At 44.3% G+C, this 19,503-nt stretch overlaps 1 protein-coding gene across 1 annotated transcript in view; it reads left to right on the top strand.

Moving 5' to 3' along the window:
* The window catches only part of LOC310871236 (neurocan core protein-like), a 99,333-nt gene that overhangs the window by 37,909 nt on the left and 41,921 nt on the right, over positions 1–19,503 (top strand). The window contains exons 4-12 of the mRNA XM_083782726.1: positions 323–505; positions 4,490–4,664; positions 6,723–6,850; positions 8,845–9,132; positions 13,094–13,240; positions 14,752–14,853; positions 15,393–15,559; positions 16,414–16,576; positions 17,520–18,581. Coding sequence (XP_083638852.1) covers positions 323–505; positions 4,490–4,664; positions 6,723–6,850; positions 8,845–9,132; positions 13,094–13,240; positions 14,752–14,853; positions 15,393–15,559; positions 16,414–16,576; positions 17,520–18,581 — 2,415 coding nt within the window. The remainder of the gene's footprint in view (positions 1–322; positions 506–4,489; positions 4,665–6,722; positions 6,851–8,844; positions 9,133–13,093; positions 13,241–14,751; positions 14,854–15,392; positions 15,560–16,413; positions 16,577–17,519; positions 18,582–19,503) is intronic.

Here is a 19,503-nt window from a genome sequence, read left to right as displayed (position 1 = left end):
CAAAATGGGTTGATTTCAAGAACTCTATGCACAGTGCTGTAACAATGCGCCTAACAAATGTAAACTGCTTCTGTTCATATTATTTGGAAGCCTCGGTAATGTCCATAAATTCGGTTCAGTGTCTGCGATAATTGGCAGTCACCATATTATGGAGGAGGCGATATGCTTCCTGTACCCGTGATCTGTATCCTGAAGTACTTGTTGAGTTTCTGAAGATTAGCTATACTATTGTTTGTGTTCAAGAATTTCTTGTTAAATGTGAACGCAAATAAACGTGTTAAATGTGAATTTCGCTAACGGAGGACGCCTCTCGGTGCCATAGGTGATGTCATCAAGGTGAACAAGGCCTTCATCGGGCGCGTCAGGCTGCCAGGCTACGCTGCCAACGCCCTGAACGCTACCATGGAGATCCAGCGCCTCCGGACCAACGACTCGGGCACTTACCGCTGTCAGGTTGCCATGGGGAACGACTACGAGAGAGACACGGTAGCCCTGGCAGTCACTGGTGAGTACAAACCAAGGGGCCAGCTAGGCACTCCAATGTTGAAGCTCTGGGCCCTAGTGGTAAGAGGAAGGACTGCAGGCGGACCCGTGGATTAATGGTTAATTGGTTTTTATTTTGACTCGAGTGGGTGGGGAATCCCGATCATAGACTGTAACGGTAGCCACGCCCCTCAGAACATACACGACTTTATGGTAATTTTTTTAATAAATGGGACCATAACTTTCCAAAAAGAATATTATGACATTAGAAATGAGACTTTAAACTAGTGACTGGAAACAGAAAGTATTTATGACCATGTTTATTAAGGTAATACAGTCTAGGTTTTTTTGGGCCCAATGACAGCGCCACAACAGGCCATTATATGAACTTTCAGGAAATTCCGATTTCCTTAGTGGCTTCACAAAATATCTGTCTGACTGCCCCCCTGGGTACAAACCATGACTTAAACAAGTCATTGTCTATAGGTCTTCTTCTTCTTGTTCTTCTTGTTCTTCTTGTTCTTCTTGTTCTTCTTCTTCTTCTTCTTCTTCTTCTTCTTCTTCTTCTTCTTCTTCTTCTTCTTGTCAAGGACCCCCAGTTTGATATGCATTAACCCATTAAGACCGTGAAAGCATCTGTGTCATTTTAGATATTAACCACTTTAACCATTATTTTATGCGCTGACTATTCAAAAATAGCAGCCCCGTAGCATGTCACTTTGTGTAGCTATGCTATTTTCGAATCCTGCTGTGATCCAGGGCTTTCATTTGTACATTTCTTTATAGTTTTCAGAAATTAAGACAGTTGGGGCAAAGGCAGAATGAATATACAATCCTATATATAATGAGTGTCACAGTAATGAGAAACGTTGCATGCATGCATGCGCACGCATGCACGCACACTGCACAGCTGCCTTCAATAGTTAATCACCATCTTTAAGTAGCGTCTGTTACTTGTTTAAACATAATATTATCTGAATGCATTCAGAAACAATATAACAAGGACACTGCAATGGTTTTAAACAATGGCGGTTTATTGAAACAGTGAAAAAGGTTTATTGATTATTGGTCACCACCGGTCTTTATCCTCTGCAGTGCTGCTGGCAATTGATTGGGAGGATACCAAGTACCAGAGGATGGGGGGGGGGGTGTTTATGAGCTATTTGAAAAGAGTTTGTCAATTAATTGGTGCCTGGAAAATGAAATTGAAGTTACAATGTAATTGTGTTGTTGATTCAGAGGGCTTGTGCAGTCCACCTGCTATATAACCAAAGCTGGAAGTATTGAACAGCCTGCAAGGGTGATATAGAGCTGTCAGGGCTCTTCCTGCAATGGCATAACCTAATATTATACCTGCGGTTTTCCTTTTGCCTTTCAGTATGTGTTTGTTCTGTTGATAATAATTTCATTCCAGGCCTGCACTGTATACAGCCAGGGCTCAGTGGCCTTGTGGTTAGAGTGTCCACCCTGAGACTGGGAGGTTGGGGTTCGATCCCTGGCCGGGTCATTCCAAAGACCCCCCAAAAAATAAAATTGGGGGTAAGTCCCTGTGACATTCTAGCGTCATGTCCAGGGGGTGTACTTGTACATCAAGCTGCCTCATGCTACAGAAACAGGAGATGGGCTCCTGCCCTATGGGCTTACTTACTTACTTACTGTATGTATAGGCTGCATGGGACTAATTTTGTGGAGCCTTCACTGTTTAACCAACCTTAAGGTTGTTTGTTGCCGTCAATTATTGGACAAACAATTTCAGGCAAGATTGAAAAGCTTTAGTGTTGTGCACCGAAAATAGCCTATATACAAGGGCACGCACGCACGCACGCACGCACGCACGCACGCACGCACGCACATAGTTGTTTTGAGCTTGTATAGATCAGCTATTTTCGACGCCCAAAGAACAGATAATTGAAAGTGCTTCTGTGTGGAAGCGAAACGGTGTGGAAAATAAATTGATTTACAGGCCTTTTCACTCTCAGGGTTGGCTGTACCATCATATACTGTAGATGGAGATATAGATAAAGTGTATAGGGTTTGGAAACCAGGGGGCGGGGTGGGGGGGGTGGGGGGGGATTCTTCCTTGCATGAATTTCCATTTGTTGTTCTCTGTGTGTGTGTGTGTGTGTGTGTGTGTGTGTGTGTGTGTGTGTGTGTGTGTGTGTGTGTGTGTGAAAGCACCGCCGGTATCGCCTACGCTTCATCTTTTCAATATCGTGTAATATTATCTTTAATTACATTAATCACAACATTCCCTGCTGCTGTCTGCGTTTGTATTTTCATTATCTGTGACTAATTATCCGTAGCTGAATACCAATGACAGTTTTTGGCCGCGGTCGGCCGACCATGAAATCCTAGAGTTGAAAAGCCCAATCCATTGGTCATCGTGCACCGCACGGGCATCTATTGATTCTGAAATGCATCCATGGATCAATTAACCACTTAAACCCTAGATCCTTGCTGTCGGCCAGAAACCTTATGACTCCACATTTAATTATTATTATTATTATTTTTCTTCAGTGACGAGAATGGCCTACGTTACACTTCATCTTATGACAGTGTTATGCTTACAGCAGTGGTATTCAACCCTTTTCACATCAAGGTCCATTATTTATTTGGCATTTGAGCTACGGACCGCCATTTGAGGAAACTAAACAATGTTTTGTTATCGTTGGATAGTGTTTTGTCCACAATTCCATGTTGTATTGATGTTGGTACCATAAGAGAGATAACAGACAAATTATCAAAATAACAATATTCTATTCTATTCTATTGTGTAGAATTCTTGTAAATTAAGTAATGCAGATGTAACTCGTGAGAGCGTAAAATAAAACCAAAGGATTGATCTTACACTCTCAAGAGTTAAAGATCTAATAAGGGTCCATTTGGTTACCAACTCTCCGTCATTTAGCTGGGGACCACCTGGACCCCCTTCAAAGATCACTGGTGGTCCCCGGACCACTGGTTGAAAACCACTGTGCTAAAGTACGGCAAATAGCCCCTCTACAAGCTCACTATACGCATCACGATGTGACATGCCCAAATTAGGTGACAAGTGGTTACGTAGGCCTATGTCTGTGGGTATTATAAAATACTAGACTGGAGCCCAGCTGTAGAGCTCTGAGTCTGTAACGATGGAAGTTGGAGATTCATGCCCCACCCTCTGTGCAATACCCGTACCCATTCTGTCTGTGTCCCCTTTATGCCCACATATGGATATTTCCTTATCTGTCACTCTTTATTCATATGGAGTTCTGTGTTAGGCATGCCCAAATATGGAGTATTGTGATGTCAGGTATGCCCAAATATGGAGTGTTGTGATGTCAGAACAGGCCTGGGCTCCATATATGGAGCTTCTGGACAACCGCGGGTCCAACCGACGCGACACCGGGCATTGCACTCCCTGTGGGGGTGTGGAACGCGTGTGTCGATGGGGCGAACGGTTCCCGAGTTACGTGCATTACAGACAGACAGATCAGATGTGGTGCATTTATAGATAGATATTGTACCAATTAATGAAAAGTATTAACAAGTAGAAGGTCCAACAGTTAGTTGACTGGAGTCCCCCGGGGGTTTATACTGTACACTGAACATCTTCGCGAAAAATTGCCGATCTGCAAGATCTACACTTGTAGATCTGCAGCTATCTTTGCTGAATGTTCGGCCCCAAAATAGGGAGGCTATAGGGGTTTGAGGTAATTCATTGCTAGTTTGTGTCTTTGAAATTAGAGCGCTAGCAGAACTCACCGGCCCAACATCGCCCCCAATATTTATCCATTTCTAAGTCTGAGATGCTGCAAATGCATGGAACCCCTTTGGTTCCATTTGTATAATGCTTTCCGTTAGGATTTTACTGTCCACAGTGGACATGGGTTATCTTGCCATCACCAAACAAAAAAAAGCGAACAAATGTAACCAAAAATGGCCACGGATCAATTTGGTTGCATTTGTACCCTCACCGGTCCATCACCTCCCACCTCCCACTGTGTGTGTGTGTGTGTGTGTGTAGGTGTGGTGTTCCACTATCAGACCCCTGGCACACGCTACGCTCTCTCCTTCGCCGACGCCCAGCGGGCCTGTCAGGAGAACTCGGCGCAGATCGCCACGCCGCCACAGCTCTGGGCGGCGTTCTACGACGGCTACACCAGCTGTGCAGCCAGCTGGTTGGCGGACCAGACCGTACGGTAAGGCCTGCGGTGTTGTCACTCCCGACTGCTGTGAAAACTACTGTGTGTGTACTCAAGTGCTGCAACTTAAGTACAATCTTGGGGGTCTTTTTTTGTACTTTATTTCAGTATACTGTATCAAGTTTGTTTTCCGTTAAAGGAGAATGCTACCATGCTACTTTCTTTGTAGTTGTTACGTCCCCACCAAAGAGGTCCAGGTGTTTTTTTGTGAAAAAACTCCTTATTGGCTATTTCCCCTACCATAATAAGCCCTCAATGAATTGCATTGAATTGAATGGGAATTGAATGGGGCTATGGGGTGTTGTGCTAATTCGCTTATTTCCATCAAAATAAATAGTAAAGTGTGCCGCTTGGGATATTATTTACATTATGAAGAGAGGATATATACCAAAAGATTATAATTTTGAGCGATGGAAATAAGCGAATTAGCACAACATTCCATAGCCCCATTCAATTTCCATGCAATTCAATGCAATTCATTTAGGGCTTATGGTAGGGGAAATGGCCAATAAGGAGCTTTTGCACAAAATAACACCTGGACCTCTTTGGCGGGGACGTACTGTAACAACTACAAATAAAGGTAAGAAAGCCTTCTAGCATAAGTCAGTCAAGTCATAAGTCAGGCTTCACGCTATAATGCTCATGCATTGCTTAGATTGGTGGTTATCAACCTGTGGGCCGGGGTCCACTGCTGGGCGTGACAATATTGCAAGTGGGCCCCCAAATAAATTTCAAAACACTAAGGTTTTGAATGATAATATCGCATTAATTCATTCTCAAGCGATTGACTCATCATAAAAATAACATCCACCAATCTTAAGTGGTCAGATGGGTGGGCCACGAACATTGGCTTATTGCTGCTGTACTTTATAACCTGATTTTAAAGTTAGTGTATAAGTGATATTGCTTTGGTTAAAACTAGCTCTATCTTCTGAGTGTCTGTTCATTAACAGGGTTATTAAAACATCCCGTACTGCGCCTTTATTTTTATTGTCCACCGATGTTCTGCTAGTCCATTATCCTCCTTATACCTAAATATGAAATCTTATTCATTTTGTTTTTCAACCTGCCTGGATAAATACAGTAACATTTTAAATTGAAAATAAATGCATAAACTCTGCAGGATAATGGCAAAAAGGGAAGAGAACATCAAGGCACTCTTGTGGGAAAAAAGCCTTTGATAGTATGAATGGTTTAGTCACCCTGATGAAGGCATTGTAGCCCAAGGTGTATTTATTTATTTAATTATTTCCATGCTAGCCATACTATTATAGGCTTTTACAAATGGCATCTTATTGGGGATTTTTAAGTGGTGCAACCACTTCTACATCCAGCTTGCAATGACCGTGTACCTGTGTACCTGTGTACCTGTGTGTGTACCTGTAACCACGAGCATGCGTGGTGTGCGCATGTGTGAAATTGGAACGAGAGAAGTATGTGACATGGCTGCCACCTGCTGGACGCAAACGATACAGAGAAGAAATTGGAACGATACAGAGAAGAAATTGGAACGATACAGAGAAGAAATTGGAACGATACAGAGAAGAAATTGGAACGATACAAATTGGAACGATACAGAGAACCAATAGACGGGAGTTGCACCACTTGGTTCACACTGGTGTGATTTTTTTCTTTTTGCCAAATTCCTTTCTCTCTGAACGTCTTTATACATAATGGAGAATGGTACATAAAGGTACATTCAAGTACTACTGTGCTAGTACACAATAAAATCTATAGTGTTCATTTATGCATTTGTAACTCCGAAAGTGTACAAATGAACCCCAGCGGTGTACGAATGGTTCCATTCATACACTTTCAGAGTTGGGATTTTACTGGGTAACCTCAGTGGAAATCATGACCTTGCTGCAAACGTTTCCAAACGAAAAATAAATAATAATAAGAATATGAATAATAAGAAGAAGAAGAAGAAGAAGAAGAAGAAAAGGGGGTACAAATGGACCCTTATGGATCCATTTGTACTAGAGGCGTAAAAGATCAAAGCAGTATAGCCATCATGATGGTGATGGTGATGATGGCTGTCCCCTCTCTCTACAGATATCTGGTCCACTCACCAGAGACTGGTTGCTATGGACGCAAGGAGTACTACGCTGGACTGCTGAGCTATGGGAAGAAAGACCCCAACGAGATGTTCGATGTGTACTGCTTTGCCACAGAAATGGATGGTATGTGAATGTTGCATTATTATTTTTTCGGACATGAACATTTTAGGATATTGATTGTATGAATGGCATTTAAAAAATAATTGGCAATATTATTGTAAGCCTAAAGCTGAAAAATAGCAGATCTACAAGCTCACAATGTGTCACAATTAAGTATAATTCAGGCATAACTCTAACCCTAAACCTAACCTCTAAATATCTACTGTAATCCTAACCCCGAACCCAACCTGTATCTTTTCCTAATTCTAACTTTGAAGATTATATAACCTACTTGATCTCAAAACATCCTTTTGTTGTTGAGTATTATTAGTAGACAACAAAATGTGTGCACATACTTTACAGCACAGCAGGGCAGGGCAGTATATTGTCGACTTTATACACTGACTTTATATTGTTGACTTTTAAACCACAAGTGCATGGTCACTCTCAACAGATGGGCAGAAACAGGTGGTGCTCGCAAACACACACACACACACACACACACACACACACACACACACACACACACACACACACACACACACACTTCCTGTTGCCAGGCTGGTGACCTGACAGTTAGAGACATGTACTGTATTACAATACTTGTTCCACTAATAATATAAAATAAGTACATAAAAAGACCATCAGGACAGCACAGCTGTCAGTCGACACTAAACATTATCTTATTTCCGTACTTCACTGATGTCAATGAGAGTCAGTATCTTAACCCCTTTTGGTGTTTTAAACATTATGTTATAATTTAGCTATTGAAAAATAGCAGATCTATGAGCTTGTAGGTCTGCTATTTTTGAAAAATCGTGAAAATATTTATTTCAGAAAACTGGAGGATTTAGAAGATTTTTTTTTATTTTGAGGTCAGGCCTAAATGGGTTAATGATATGTAACAATGTTATCATGTGGCCTTCATTTCTTTAACTCCCAGATACAACACAGGTTGGAGGCATAACGAGCAAATTAAATCAAAAGTCACACAAGTTTGTTTTTGTTTTTGTACAGAAGACCATCTGGAGCAAAGATGTCTTGGGAGATTACAATGATGAAATAATTTTCGACTTTAGGCCAACCTGTTTTTGAGATAATTAAAATGTAAAATTATAGTCTTGTGGTCCATATTAATATGTGCCCGAGTAATTTGCAACCCAGCTGACAATGTTGTTGTTTCCACCTCGCTTTTAGTGGAGAACAAAATAATGCTTGATCACTGCATGGACCACTGAAAATATATATGTATTATTATTGTTATTGTTATTGTTATTAAGTACAAACTCAATAACTATTGAGTACTCTGGTATCAATAAGGTTTGGGCTTATCGAGCCAGTTATCGAGCATAGCCACCCATGGCGTCATGTTTAAACAATCAAGACAAGAGGCGATCAAGAAATAAATCTAATTTCACACACTGGCACAAACATGTCGGTCTAAATGAGTGTTGATACCTGCCAACCAGCATTGTCCGGGGAAACAGAATTATGCTTTTAAATTGACGGTACACACATTAACCAGTTTACTGCCTACTAGAAAAGTACTGCATTTGAAGGCCCTAGTAAAATGTAATATCTTTTGGTTACCGGTAAATAAATATGCATTTGCTGTTTATAAAGCTGAAGAGACATGGAGATTGTATCGTAATTATTACAGGACTATTCATAATATGAAGCCATTTACACTTAGTTATTGCACATTCATTAATGGTTGATTTTATGATAGGAAGAAATATTAATTTTATATTCTTATGGTGGTCAGCCGTTCTGTTCAGAATTTGACGTCTCACGACTTTGCACAAAATATTATTAAACACCCAATAGCGGGCTCGATAAAAGCTCGGGTCAAATAAGCAGGATCAATAAGGTGCTCATTATCAATACAAATTAACGTCCCTACATCCAGTATTAAGCTTTCCACCCGACAGTGACGATGCGTGTGCTGCTATGGTTGAGTCCACTCCCTCACGCTCAGACACGCTGCCCCGCTGTTTCCGTCTCTCCTCTGTCTATAGGCGAGGTGTTCCATTACTCCGTCCCGGGGAGGCTGGCGCTGTCGTCGGCCTCGGACCGCTGCGTGTCCTTGGGAGGACAGCTGGCGACGGTGGGCCAGCTCTACCTGGCGTGGAAGGCCGGCCTGGACAGCTGCCAGCCGGGCTGGCTGTCCGACGGCAGCGTCCGCTACCCGGTCAGCCGGCCTCGCCGCGAGGACTGTGGAGGAGACCGGCCCGGGGTCTACACGGTGGCGTTCAACAGCACGGCGGACCAGACCTCTGGCCTCTACGACGCTTACTGCTACAGAGGTAACTGTAACATAGAACCACAAGCCTCTATGACGCTTAATGCTAAGATAACTGTAACACAGAACCACAAGCCTCTACGTCGCTTACTGATACAGTGGTAACTGTATCACATACATACATCCATCTTCAACCGCTTATCCGTAGTCGGGTCGCGGGGGCAACAGCTCCAGCAGATTTTCCTCTGCAGAGCAGCATTAGTAACCTCCTCCTGGGGGATCCCGAGGCGTTCCAAGGCCACTGAGTCGATGTAATCCCTCCATCTCATCCTTGGTCTGGTTCCCGGGGGTCTTGCCTTTCCAGGCGAAGAAGCAGCGACTCTACTCCGAGTCTCTCTCACATGACTGTGAGAACTTCTCACCCTATCTAAGGGAGATGCCAGCCAGCCACCCGCCGAAGAAAACCTTATTATTTTGGTCATGACCCACATACTTCATGACCATAGGTGAGAGTAGGAACGTATAACAGTCCAGTGAAAATAGCAGATCTACAAGCTTACAACGTGTCGCATTGGGCCGCGTTGTGAGCTCGCGGATCAGGCTATTTCCACAATTTCTTAAAACTTATTTTTCATGGAATTCATGGAGTTAATTAATTTCTTTTGAATATCAGAATGATGGTGACAATTGATTTCCATGATGACTGCCATGTTTTGTAACACAATACAAAAGAAAACTGACTTACCGTACATTAAAAGCAATTTAAAAGTCACACACACACACGATACAGCTGACATCGTGTGTTTGGAGACGGGCCTGTATTTATACAGGGAACCACCACTTAGTGTCAACTTGTGAAGCGGAGGGGAAATTAACTTGTAGGCTAGTTTGTGACAGCCGCCCCCTCATTTGCGCAGCACAGCAAATGCATGCATTCATTTGGTTTCTCCTGTGATTTAAGGGAATGGCGTTAACCTGGAAACTGTGGGAACCGCTTTTTAGGCCTTTAACTACTTTCAATGTGCTGCTCCTATTTTGGGGCATGCAATTATGGGTTACAAATGGCAGAAAATAACAAAACTAAAATAAAAATAAAGCATATCTACAAGCCGACCGCATGTTGCATCTAACCGATCAGGGGGAGGATTAGCCCCATATGTGCCCTCTCCCTACGCTCATTCTGTAGCTCCGAGATGAGGTCACACACTGGGCCCCTCCCACCGCGTTTCAGAAACGGCGCAAGTTTCCGCAAACATCGTTTCTTATCCTTACCAGACCATTAATCCAAAACGTGTAGGGCCGATGCAGGTTTACACTAATTCAAACTTAGGATCGGCCCAGAAAATCCAACTCGCCATTTGAACTGAGCCTTTACGTCCCGTCTTTTGTCAGTCGCTTCCATGTTTATCAAGGAAGTGTGCGTGTGCGCGTCGAGTGAACTGAAGTCGGTTGGAAATTTTCGACCAGGGGAGGCGCCGGGGAGGCGCTAAAGCTTTTAAACTTCCTTGATAAACATGGAAGCGACTGACAAAAGACGGGACGTAAGGGCTCAGTTCAAATGGTGAGTTGGATTTTCTGGGCCGATCCTAAGTTTGAATTAGTGTAAACCTGCATCGGCCCTACACGTTTTTGATTAATGGTCTGGTAAGGATAAGAAACGATGTTTGCGGAAACTTGCGCCGTTTCTGAAACGCGGTGGGAGGGGCCCAGTGTGTGACCTCATCTCGGAGCTACAGAATGAGCGTAGGGAGAGGGCACATATGGGGCTAGGGGAGGATGTGTAAGAGACTTGGTGCCAGTTGCTTTTAAGATCTACAGTAAGACTTAGCCACGTCAACTGTAACTTGACCTGGAATGAATAGTTGTTTCAAAGACTCTCACCTCTACTGACATTCCTATAGGGTTAGGGTATTTGTGCTGTTTTTCACTGTGAAACGTTTTCTCCATGTGTCGTGTGACGACGTATATAGCCTGCCCTATAGGGGCTTGCGTGGTTCAGACGTAGTCACTGTCTGTTGTAATTAACAAACTATGTGACGCTGCGATCGTTGTGGAAGCATAGACCAAACCTATCCATAGATAACCTCCATTCCACTACAAAGTGCTGCCATAACCCACTGCATGCCTGGCGAGGCAGTAACCATGACTACAAATGCCGTTGCCACTGGAGTAGCTATGGCAACAGAGATTTTGCTCATGTTAGACTGTCCCACACTGTTGTACATCTGTGAAACCATTGGATTGGTGGAGTGTAATAGTGTATAAGGGGGGGGGGGGGGGGGAGTGCACACAGGTCTGGGAACTCTACACAGATGACGGAACAAAGAAAACCTGAATCCTCCATCCCATTCAGGCCTGACCTCGAAATTTAAAAGAAATCTTCTGAATCCTCCAGTTTTCTGAAACAAATATTTTCACGATTCTTCAAAAATAGCAGACCTACAAGCTCGTAGCGCGCCACTCGGTGGCGCGCTACGAGCTTGTAGATCTGCTATTTTCCAATAGCTAAATTATAACACAATGTTTAAAACACCAAAAGGGGTTCCCGCCCAAAATGGGTTTTTGTCACATAGCAGGTTTACAGGTGTAAAGAAGTGGGTGAAATCCATCATCTGTAGTTTTCGTGAGAAGAGACAGCATATAGCGGTACAGTAGAAGAGACAGCATATAGCGGTACAGTAGAAGAGACAGCATATAGCGGTACAGTAGGCTAGAGCAGGAGAGGTAAGAAGAAACGGCAGTGTTGTTTTTTTTCTGAAATGTTTGAATTTTGATTTAGTCTTATAGTCCTAGTCTTAATGCAATGTTAATTTTGCCTGAAAAGATTTAGTCACAGACAGAGAGACAGACAGTCAGTATTTAGGAAGGAAAGAAGTAATTTCCTTTCGAGTTTCTCTTCCACAATCATCAAATGCCACAAATTCTGTAATTCCATGCACTCGATAAAAAGTTAAGAAGAGCAAGCTGTGTACCTGCTCTTCAGACCAGCCTGTAGGCTATTTGGCCAATCATCACATCACACCATGTTCACGCAACAATTTAAATGTCTTTAAAGCTATTGGGCTAGGCTTCAACTAATTTGGTTTCAAGGACACAGGCTGTTAGGTTGAAGCATTTAGAAAACCGGGAGCCATCATGTATTCACTTTGTGATCTTGACTTTGACAGATGATGGGTAACATACATTTCAACAGCCACTCATATACTGTAGCTGATAGAGGAAAATGGGCTTTCATTGTGCGTGCATGCGTGCGTGCGTGCGTGCATGCGTGCATGCGTGTGTGTGTGCGTGTGTGCATGCGTGTGTGTCATAGATGTCCACGAGTCTGAGTCGAGTCACAAGTCTCATTTTTAAGGCTGAAATACAGTTAGTTATTGATCCACATAACCAACCTGAAATAAAAAATGCACAGAATTAATGTTTATCAGAGGCTGCCTTCATTTTTGAATTCCTTTCTGTTTTAATGAGCGCAGCGCGGTAGGTACTAGGCAGGTATTACATGTTATGATGAAAGGCACCACACACAGCAGCTGTTGTGCTTACCATGTTCACATTGCAGAGACCGAGGCCGATTGGCAAGGACAGTGATGTCGGGCATTTGATTTCATTCATTAATGCAATCTACCAATCCCAGAATGCATTGCGCTGGTTCCGCTCAAAGGAAGAAGAAAAACGAAGAATGAGAGAACCTGTATAGGTTAATTATTTGCATATTTAATGATATAATAACATGTAATGATACACAACAGTGCATACCGGTTATTCTAACACATCCGTGGCCGTGTATTTATCACCCCAGCTGACGCTCATCTGGTCATCATGTTCTAATTGTTGTCCCACGTGGCGACCTGAGTAGTGTCCCAATTAGTTTTTGCAGATGAGTTCACTTTATAGTGCTTTATAGTACATCTGACTCCCTCTATTCAAAATCAGTCACTCACTACTCTATAGGGAGTAGTGAGGGACCGGCTGATCCATTTGAACACAACCACGTGTCTCACGAGCGACTCTGGTGTCTCTTTCAGGCAACGTGAAGAAGTCGGGTCCCATCAAGAAGATCTACAGCTCCCTGTGGAGGCCGTGGAGCTACCTGGCCGGCTCCGGTGACCATGAGCCCTCCTCACGGACGGACAGTCCTGACCAAGCCACAGAGACGCCCGGCACCACAGCAGGTCTGGTGCTTTTTCTCCCCAATTCAGTCGTTATGCCAAATAATTGTGTTTGTACAGTCGCTATACGACAAAACCAGATGCACCACATCCGGCTTTCTCGGTTCTGCTATTCGTCGCTACGACACATATAATAGGCCATTGGTTCCCAATACAAACTTTTCTGGATCAGGGCTTACTTACTCAAAAGTGTTTGCAGCAGCAGAGCAGATTTGTATGTGCATGGATGCTAAGCTAAGATAGCCTAATTATGCAAGTTGACATGCAAGTCAAATTCAAATCGTATTCAAGTCATATTTATTTATGTAGTACATTTAACAAAACAACATGAGCTGACCCAAAGTGTTTGACCAAACAAAAACACACAATGATAAATCGTGATTCACAAAAGCAAGACTATAAAATGTAAACTCGCATAAATCACGATAAAATCAAAAACAAAGAAACACAATTAAAAAGTTAGGAGAGACTGAACAAAACGGCACTGTTTAAAAAGCTGTAAGAGGGAATTAAAAAGATAAAGACTTCTATATAAATCATTTCAAACAAACAGCAGACAGGATTGTCTTGAAGCTCTATCTGCAGACAGTAATTCTCTACTGGTTCCGTCTCTTAAATAAAGCGATGCACAGCTCCACAACACAATTACAAATTGCAATTCGGGCATTTAGCAGAGTTAAATGCCTGTAAATAAATCACTCTTAATGCACTGCGATTTAGAAAGTCTAGTCAACAAAGGTCAGGGAAAATGGTCCCGTAAATAGAGTGCAATTTACAGAGAAAACGATTTAGTGCTATAAGCATACCTGGTAAACATCAAAGCACGCTTATTTAAATAACAGTACATAGCATATCGTCACTGTAAATCTTGTATTTTTATAACAGTTCCATTTAAAGAAATGGAGAAACACTAGAACCCTTGTTTGAATGGACCTAATGTAGAAATTGTGTCGCAAGGTTTTGTTAATACTTTCCATTGGTTCAAAATGTATAAAACCCACAGACAGACCACTTTAAATTCCACTTCGAAAGCTATTCTACAAGCTCACAATGCATTGCGTCATGGCATAATTTGTGAGGATATTTCTGCTACTATTGCATGAGACTCTTGAAAAGGTTTAAATGCAAGGTTTCTGCCCGACAGCAACGATATTCAAACAACTACAGTACCTAGCATCTGCAGTAAACTGAAGATACAAGGACTGAGGGGTGCTAGGGGGGCAGATACGCTGAGTATTCAGCCTGCGGTAGAGTGTGGTGATTCTGCAGTCCTGACCGAGGGGAGGAGGTCATTCCGCAGCTTGGGACCCAAGAGGGAAAGAAAAGTGTGGCATGCTTGGGGCGACAACCAGTCTCTCACAACAACACCACTCTTTCGCAGAATTTGTGTTTCAAATAAGAGCACAGTACATGATGCAGGACAAAGACAGAAAGACATTGTGGTATAGTACTTTGACAAGTTGGTCTGTTTAACACTTTAACACTACCTACTTAAAACAATATTCTGCACACAGGGACGAGGACCAGCTCTGCAGATGACTACGACCTTTCACCGTCTAATTGGACTGGATTGGTTGACCTGGAGGAAGAGGCTACCCTGCACAATGATGACGCCTGTAAGGACGCCCTCATAACGGCCATTATAACAACCGCAAACCACCGCCTTCGGCTGCACTTAAAGATCCAAAATAATCAATGGTGGAAGAAGTACTCGGATGTTTCACTTAAGTAGACGTAGCAGCGCCATGCACAGTGTAGAAATACTGCATTGTAAAAGTAAAAGGCCTGTATGCAAAGTTTTACTTGAGTATAAGTTCAAAAGTATCGGCATTAAAATATAGTAAAAGTGAAAGTACTTGGAAAAACTCTACAGATCTACAATGTCTGTTTTGTAATAATTAATGTATGTTAGTAACTAAATCTGTAACTAAAGCAAAAATAATTGTAAAGAAGTAAAAAGGACAATATTTGCCTCTTGACATGTAGCGGAGTAGAGGTATAAAGTATTGAAAAATGGAAATAAAGTAAAAGCACCTCAACAGTACAGTACTTGAGTAAATGTATACTCACTTTCCACCACTGAAAATAATGACCGCTGCATTCTATTGATCCCAACAGTGCCCAGACAGACGGTAATAATGAATGTCTTCCACAGCCTCGGACCCCTGGTCCTCAGAGTCTGCACAGTGGTATGTGACCCTGCAGCGAAGGCCAGGATCCAGCTCCTTTGACTGGGGAGAGCCTCTGGAGCTGGACTCTGAAGAGTTCCTGAGACCCCTGGTGCCGGCCACGTCCCCCCCTGCTCCTACAAGTCAGAAGAAGGTCGCTGTGTGATTCTCGCTGCTCACACATGTTTAGTTTTCATATCAAACACACAATAGAGCGTCGCAGTCCCGCCCCCTCGAGAGACCCGGAATAGAAATCCCTGTTAATTTTCCTCTTAGACTTTTCAGAAAGTATTTATTTAAAGACGTTTACGCCGCGGACAAAGCCGTTTGTCGTGACAAATCAAACAACAAACACAATTTTTCGGGCTGAACAAATAATTAGAAAGAAGAAGAAAACGGCAGCTTACAACACTTTTTTTTGTTTTTCTTCTTTGTAATTATTTGTTTGGTCCAAAATATTGTGTTTGTTGTCATGATTTGTCACGACAAGAGTTGGCTTTGTACGACGCTTATAAGGTCTTTAAATAAATACGTTTTGAAATGTCTATGGGGAAAATGCATTGGAAACTATTTCCTGGGCCTGGCGTCGTTCTGAAAGGGGGCGGGACTGCGACGCTCTATAGAGCTGGCAGCACACTTCAAAATAAGTAAAAACTTTCTTTTGGCTTGCCAAAAGAGGTCAAAAACATATATTTTGTTATTTATTTTTTACACAATGCGCCTACGCACCCGGTGATAACCTAGATCCACACACTGTTCGTTTCCACTTTGACATAATTTCGTCTAGAGGAGATATCACAATTCCTCCCGGGCAAGACACATAGCAGAGAAAGTGTGCGCTATCTCTCACTCCAATGTATTAATTGTCATGTTGTGTTGGGTTCATAATTATACAGTGCCCCAGGGAGGGATTACTCAGACAATCTTTGGTGCATTAAGCTTTGCCAGTTTCTACTTTCCCATCAATTAATTCCTCCGTCCATTCGTCCGCCTGTCCTGTTATTTTAGGTGATGTCAAAGATCGTGAAGTCCATGTGGAAGCCCTGGAACTACCTAACCGGTGACGAGGACTCGACCGCGGGGCAGAGTGACCCCGAGGGGGGTGGAGAGAGGCCCACGGCGGGGACCTGGGCCAGTGTACGCTCCAATCTCTCAAGCACAGCGGCTCCAGGCAAGTGGATATGATATCATCTACGCTATTAATCTACTTACCTAGAATCAATGAGCTAATATAGAGGAACGGAAAGGATTTATTCCTCCACAATGTCGATCAATAGAGTAGCATTTGGGAATGAAAGCCAAGGGGGGGTGGGGGGGTGGGGGGGAGAGAGAGAGAGAGAGAGAGAGAGAGAGAGAGAGAGAGAGGGAGAGAGAGAGGGAGAGGGAGAGGGAGAGGGAGAGAGGGAGAGGATATCGTAGTGAGTGTCACGCAAAAGTAGTGAAAACAGGCTCACAATGTGACACAAGAAAGATTTGGAAAGCTAAAGTGGCAAATTATATCTTTTGGTTTTATAAATTATATTTATATTAAATCAACGTATTAACGTGGGCTTTTTTATCAAAGTTTCTTTATTAATATTTTCAGGTTACATATGAGTCAAAAGTAAGTTTTACCCCTCCCTCCCCCCAGAGTTCCCGCTCCGAAAGAGCCACAACCCTGGTATCTCGTATCATTAACAAAGATATATTGAAATAAAAGGCACATACAAATGTACATATTCAAAAATAGAAGGAATTAATAAAATATTAGAAACAATACACAAAAAAATATATATATTAATAATAACAAAATTTGAATAAAAACAATTGCAGTTTTGAATGACTTGAATTTAGAATTTTCCTTCAAGTCAACATTCTCCTATATGATGGCGGCACAGAGCTAAAGCAATGTATGCTTTGCTGGCGCAGGGCTGACAAATCGTCAGACAAGGAGCTTTTAGACAAGGAGCAGGGTTTGCTTTGTGCCGTCTAGGAAGCGGGGAAGATAATTCATACAGTGCTGTGTGCTTTGTTTTTCTGGGCTGCCTTAATCCTGTCTACCTCAAACTGAACTCGCTCCCATCCTCCTCTTTTTTCATTCCATCCGTTCTTTCTCTCTCTTCCGGGCCCCGCAGATTTCTTCTCCTGGGGGCGTTCATGGCTCCTGGGCACCTCCAGGCAGAGTCCACCGCCAGCCGGTGAGGAATCGCCCACCACCACGGGGCAGATATCCTCCTCCGCCCACCCTGCCCTGACCACGGAGGGCCACGACGAGCGCCGGACCACCACCTCCTCCTCCTCCTCCTCCTCTTCCTCTGCCTCCTCCAGCCCTGTGTCGGAAACCACCTCGTCCGCGGACGGCGCCGGGGCCCGCCTCGACCCCTCGCAGGCCGCCGCCACCACGACCCAGCCGGGCGACAGGAGAGACGAGACGGCCACCTCCAGAGCCGGTGGCAGAGGCCGGGGGAGGGGCAAGAAGAAGGAGGATAAGGCGAGGGGGGCCGACAAGAGCAGGGCTAGCGCGGAGGAGGAGGGCAGCGGGGATCTCGCCGGTGCCGAGGCCAAAGGCGAGATACAGGTGTCTCGCCGTCCGTCCGGCACCAGCAAGCCCAGGGAAAGATCCAGGGAAAGGTCTAGAGAGAGGGGTCACCGGAGAGGGCAGACCACCACCACCACCGGTCCCACCACCACCGATTCTGCTCAGCCCACAGATACGCACTCCACAGCGGGGCCGGTCGGCGTAGGCTCAACCTCATCTTCATCACCTGCTACGTCTTCCTCCCCGTCTCTATCTCCGTCCCCGTCACCGTCCCCATCGTCCCCATCGCCGTCCCCTTCGGCCCCGTCCCGTTCCGGATCACCTCCCCCCGCCTCATCTCAGTCCCCGGCCCCTGGCCCTGCGGAGGCCCCCGCTCCGCCGCCGCGACCCGACGAGCACCAAGGAGGCTCCAGCGACCCCAGTCCCGTCCCCTGGGAAGCGGTGTTTCAACCCATAGAGAAAGCCGTCCGAAGAGGAGGAGTGGCCGAGCGGGCTTACTCCCCGGATTACCCCCCTCCTCCACCACCCTCTGGACCCCCCTCGGAGGAGGAGGAACCCGCCTGGTCTCACTCTCTGGGGTCGGGGGCTCCGTTGCCTGGCAACATGGATGAGGAGGGCAGCCGGCGAGGATTGAACCGCACCAACGCCACTCTATCGGGTGAGTCTGTTCGTCTCTGTGTTCTGTTTATTGCCTGACTTTAATTGATTTTAGTACCGTTTTTTTTTTGCTCCTCCCTTTTATTCTCGCAACAGTGAAAGCCTGCGCAATTAAGGATTTCAAGGCCCGGGCCGTGACTCAGCGGTCCAGGCACCTTGGCTGCTAACCCAGTCTGGCAGTGTGCCGCGGGTTCGACTCCCGATCCCGACGGCCTTTACTGCATGTCACATCCCCCCCCCCCCATCTCTCTCCCCCATTTCCTGTCAGCCTACTGTGATTCTATCCCTCTACAAAACAATCAAAATAAGGTGAAAGCCACAACAAATACTTTGACCTAATATTGGATGTACGAGCTGACAGAGAGAGTTTGCACGTCACGTCGTCACCCAAGTATAAATCAGGCATCGGGGTGCTGTGACATCCATCCGCCCTCTATCCACCTCAATCAGTGACAGAATGCTTCATAAACACCTTCATACCTGTTTGTGCATCAGAATAGCAATCGTCTTTGTTTGCTCAGTGCATTAAACTGAACCGGGAATGCCTGTGCAGATAGTAGCAGAGATTGTATGCGGTAAGGACAGCAAGATAACAGCGTTAGAGACAAGCTAAATGCATTCGGTGCTATAAGTGGTGGGTGAAAGACAATAATTGGCTTTGTTTGGTATCGTTATCACTTATCAAGCACACAGCTGTTTAAAACGAGAACCGCCTATCTCTGCCAGGCCGGGTGATCTATTATCTATACCCCGGCCTGTGTAAGAGGCAGAATGTGACATTGCAGGGACGATGTGTGGCATCGTGTCAACTGTACTAGATGAAGGTGTACTGTTTAAAGGTATATTCAGTGATTTCAAATATCACTTATTTTTGAGTGGTGCAACCACTCCAAGGAACAGCAATGTGTTGTTCACCTATGTGT

This window comes from Protomyctophum parallelum (genome assembly GCF_964188405.1).
Source record: "Protomyctophum parallelum genome assembly, chromosome: 14".
In the NCBI taxonomy this organism is placed as follows: Eukaryota; Metazoa; Chordata; class Actinopteri; order Myctophiformes; family Myctophidae; genus Protomyctophum; species Protomyctophum parallelum.
This window is presented reverse-complemented; position numbering and strand designations above follow the sequence as displayed.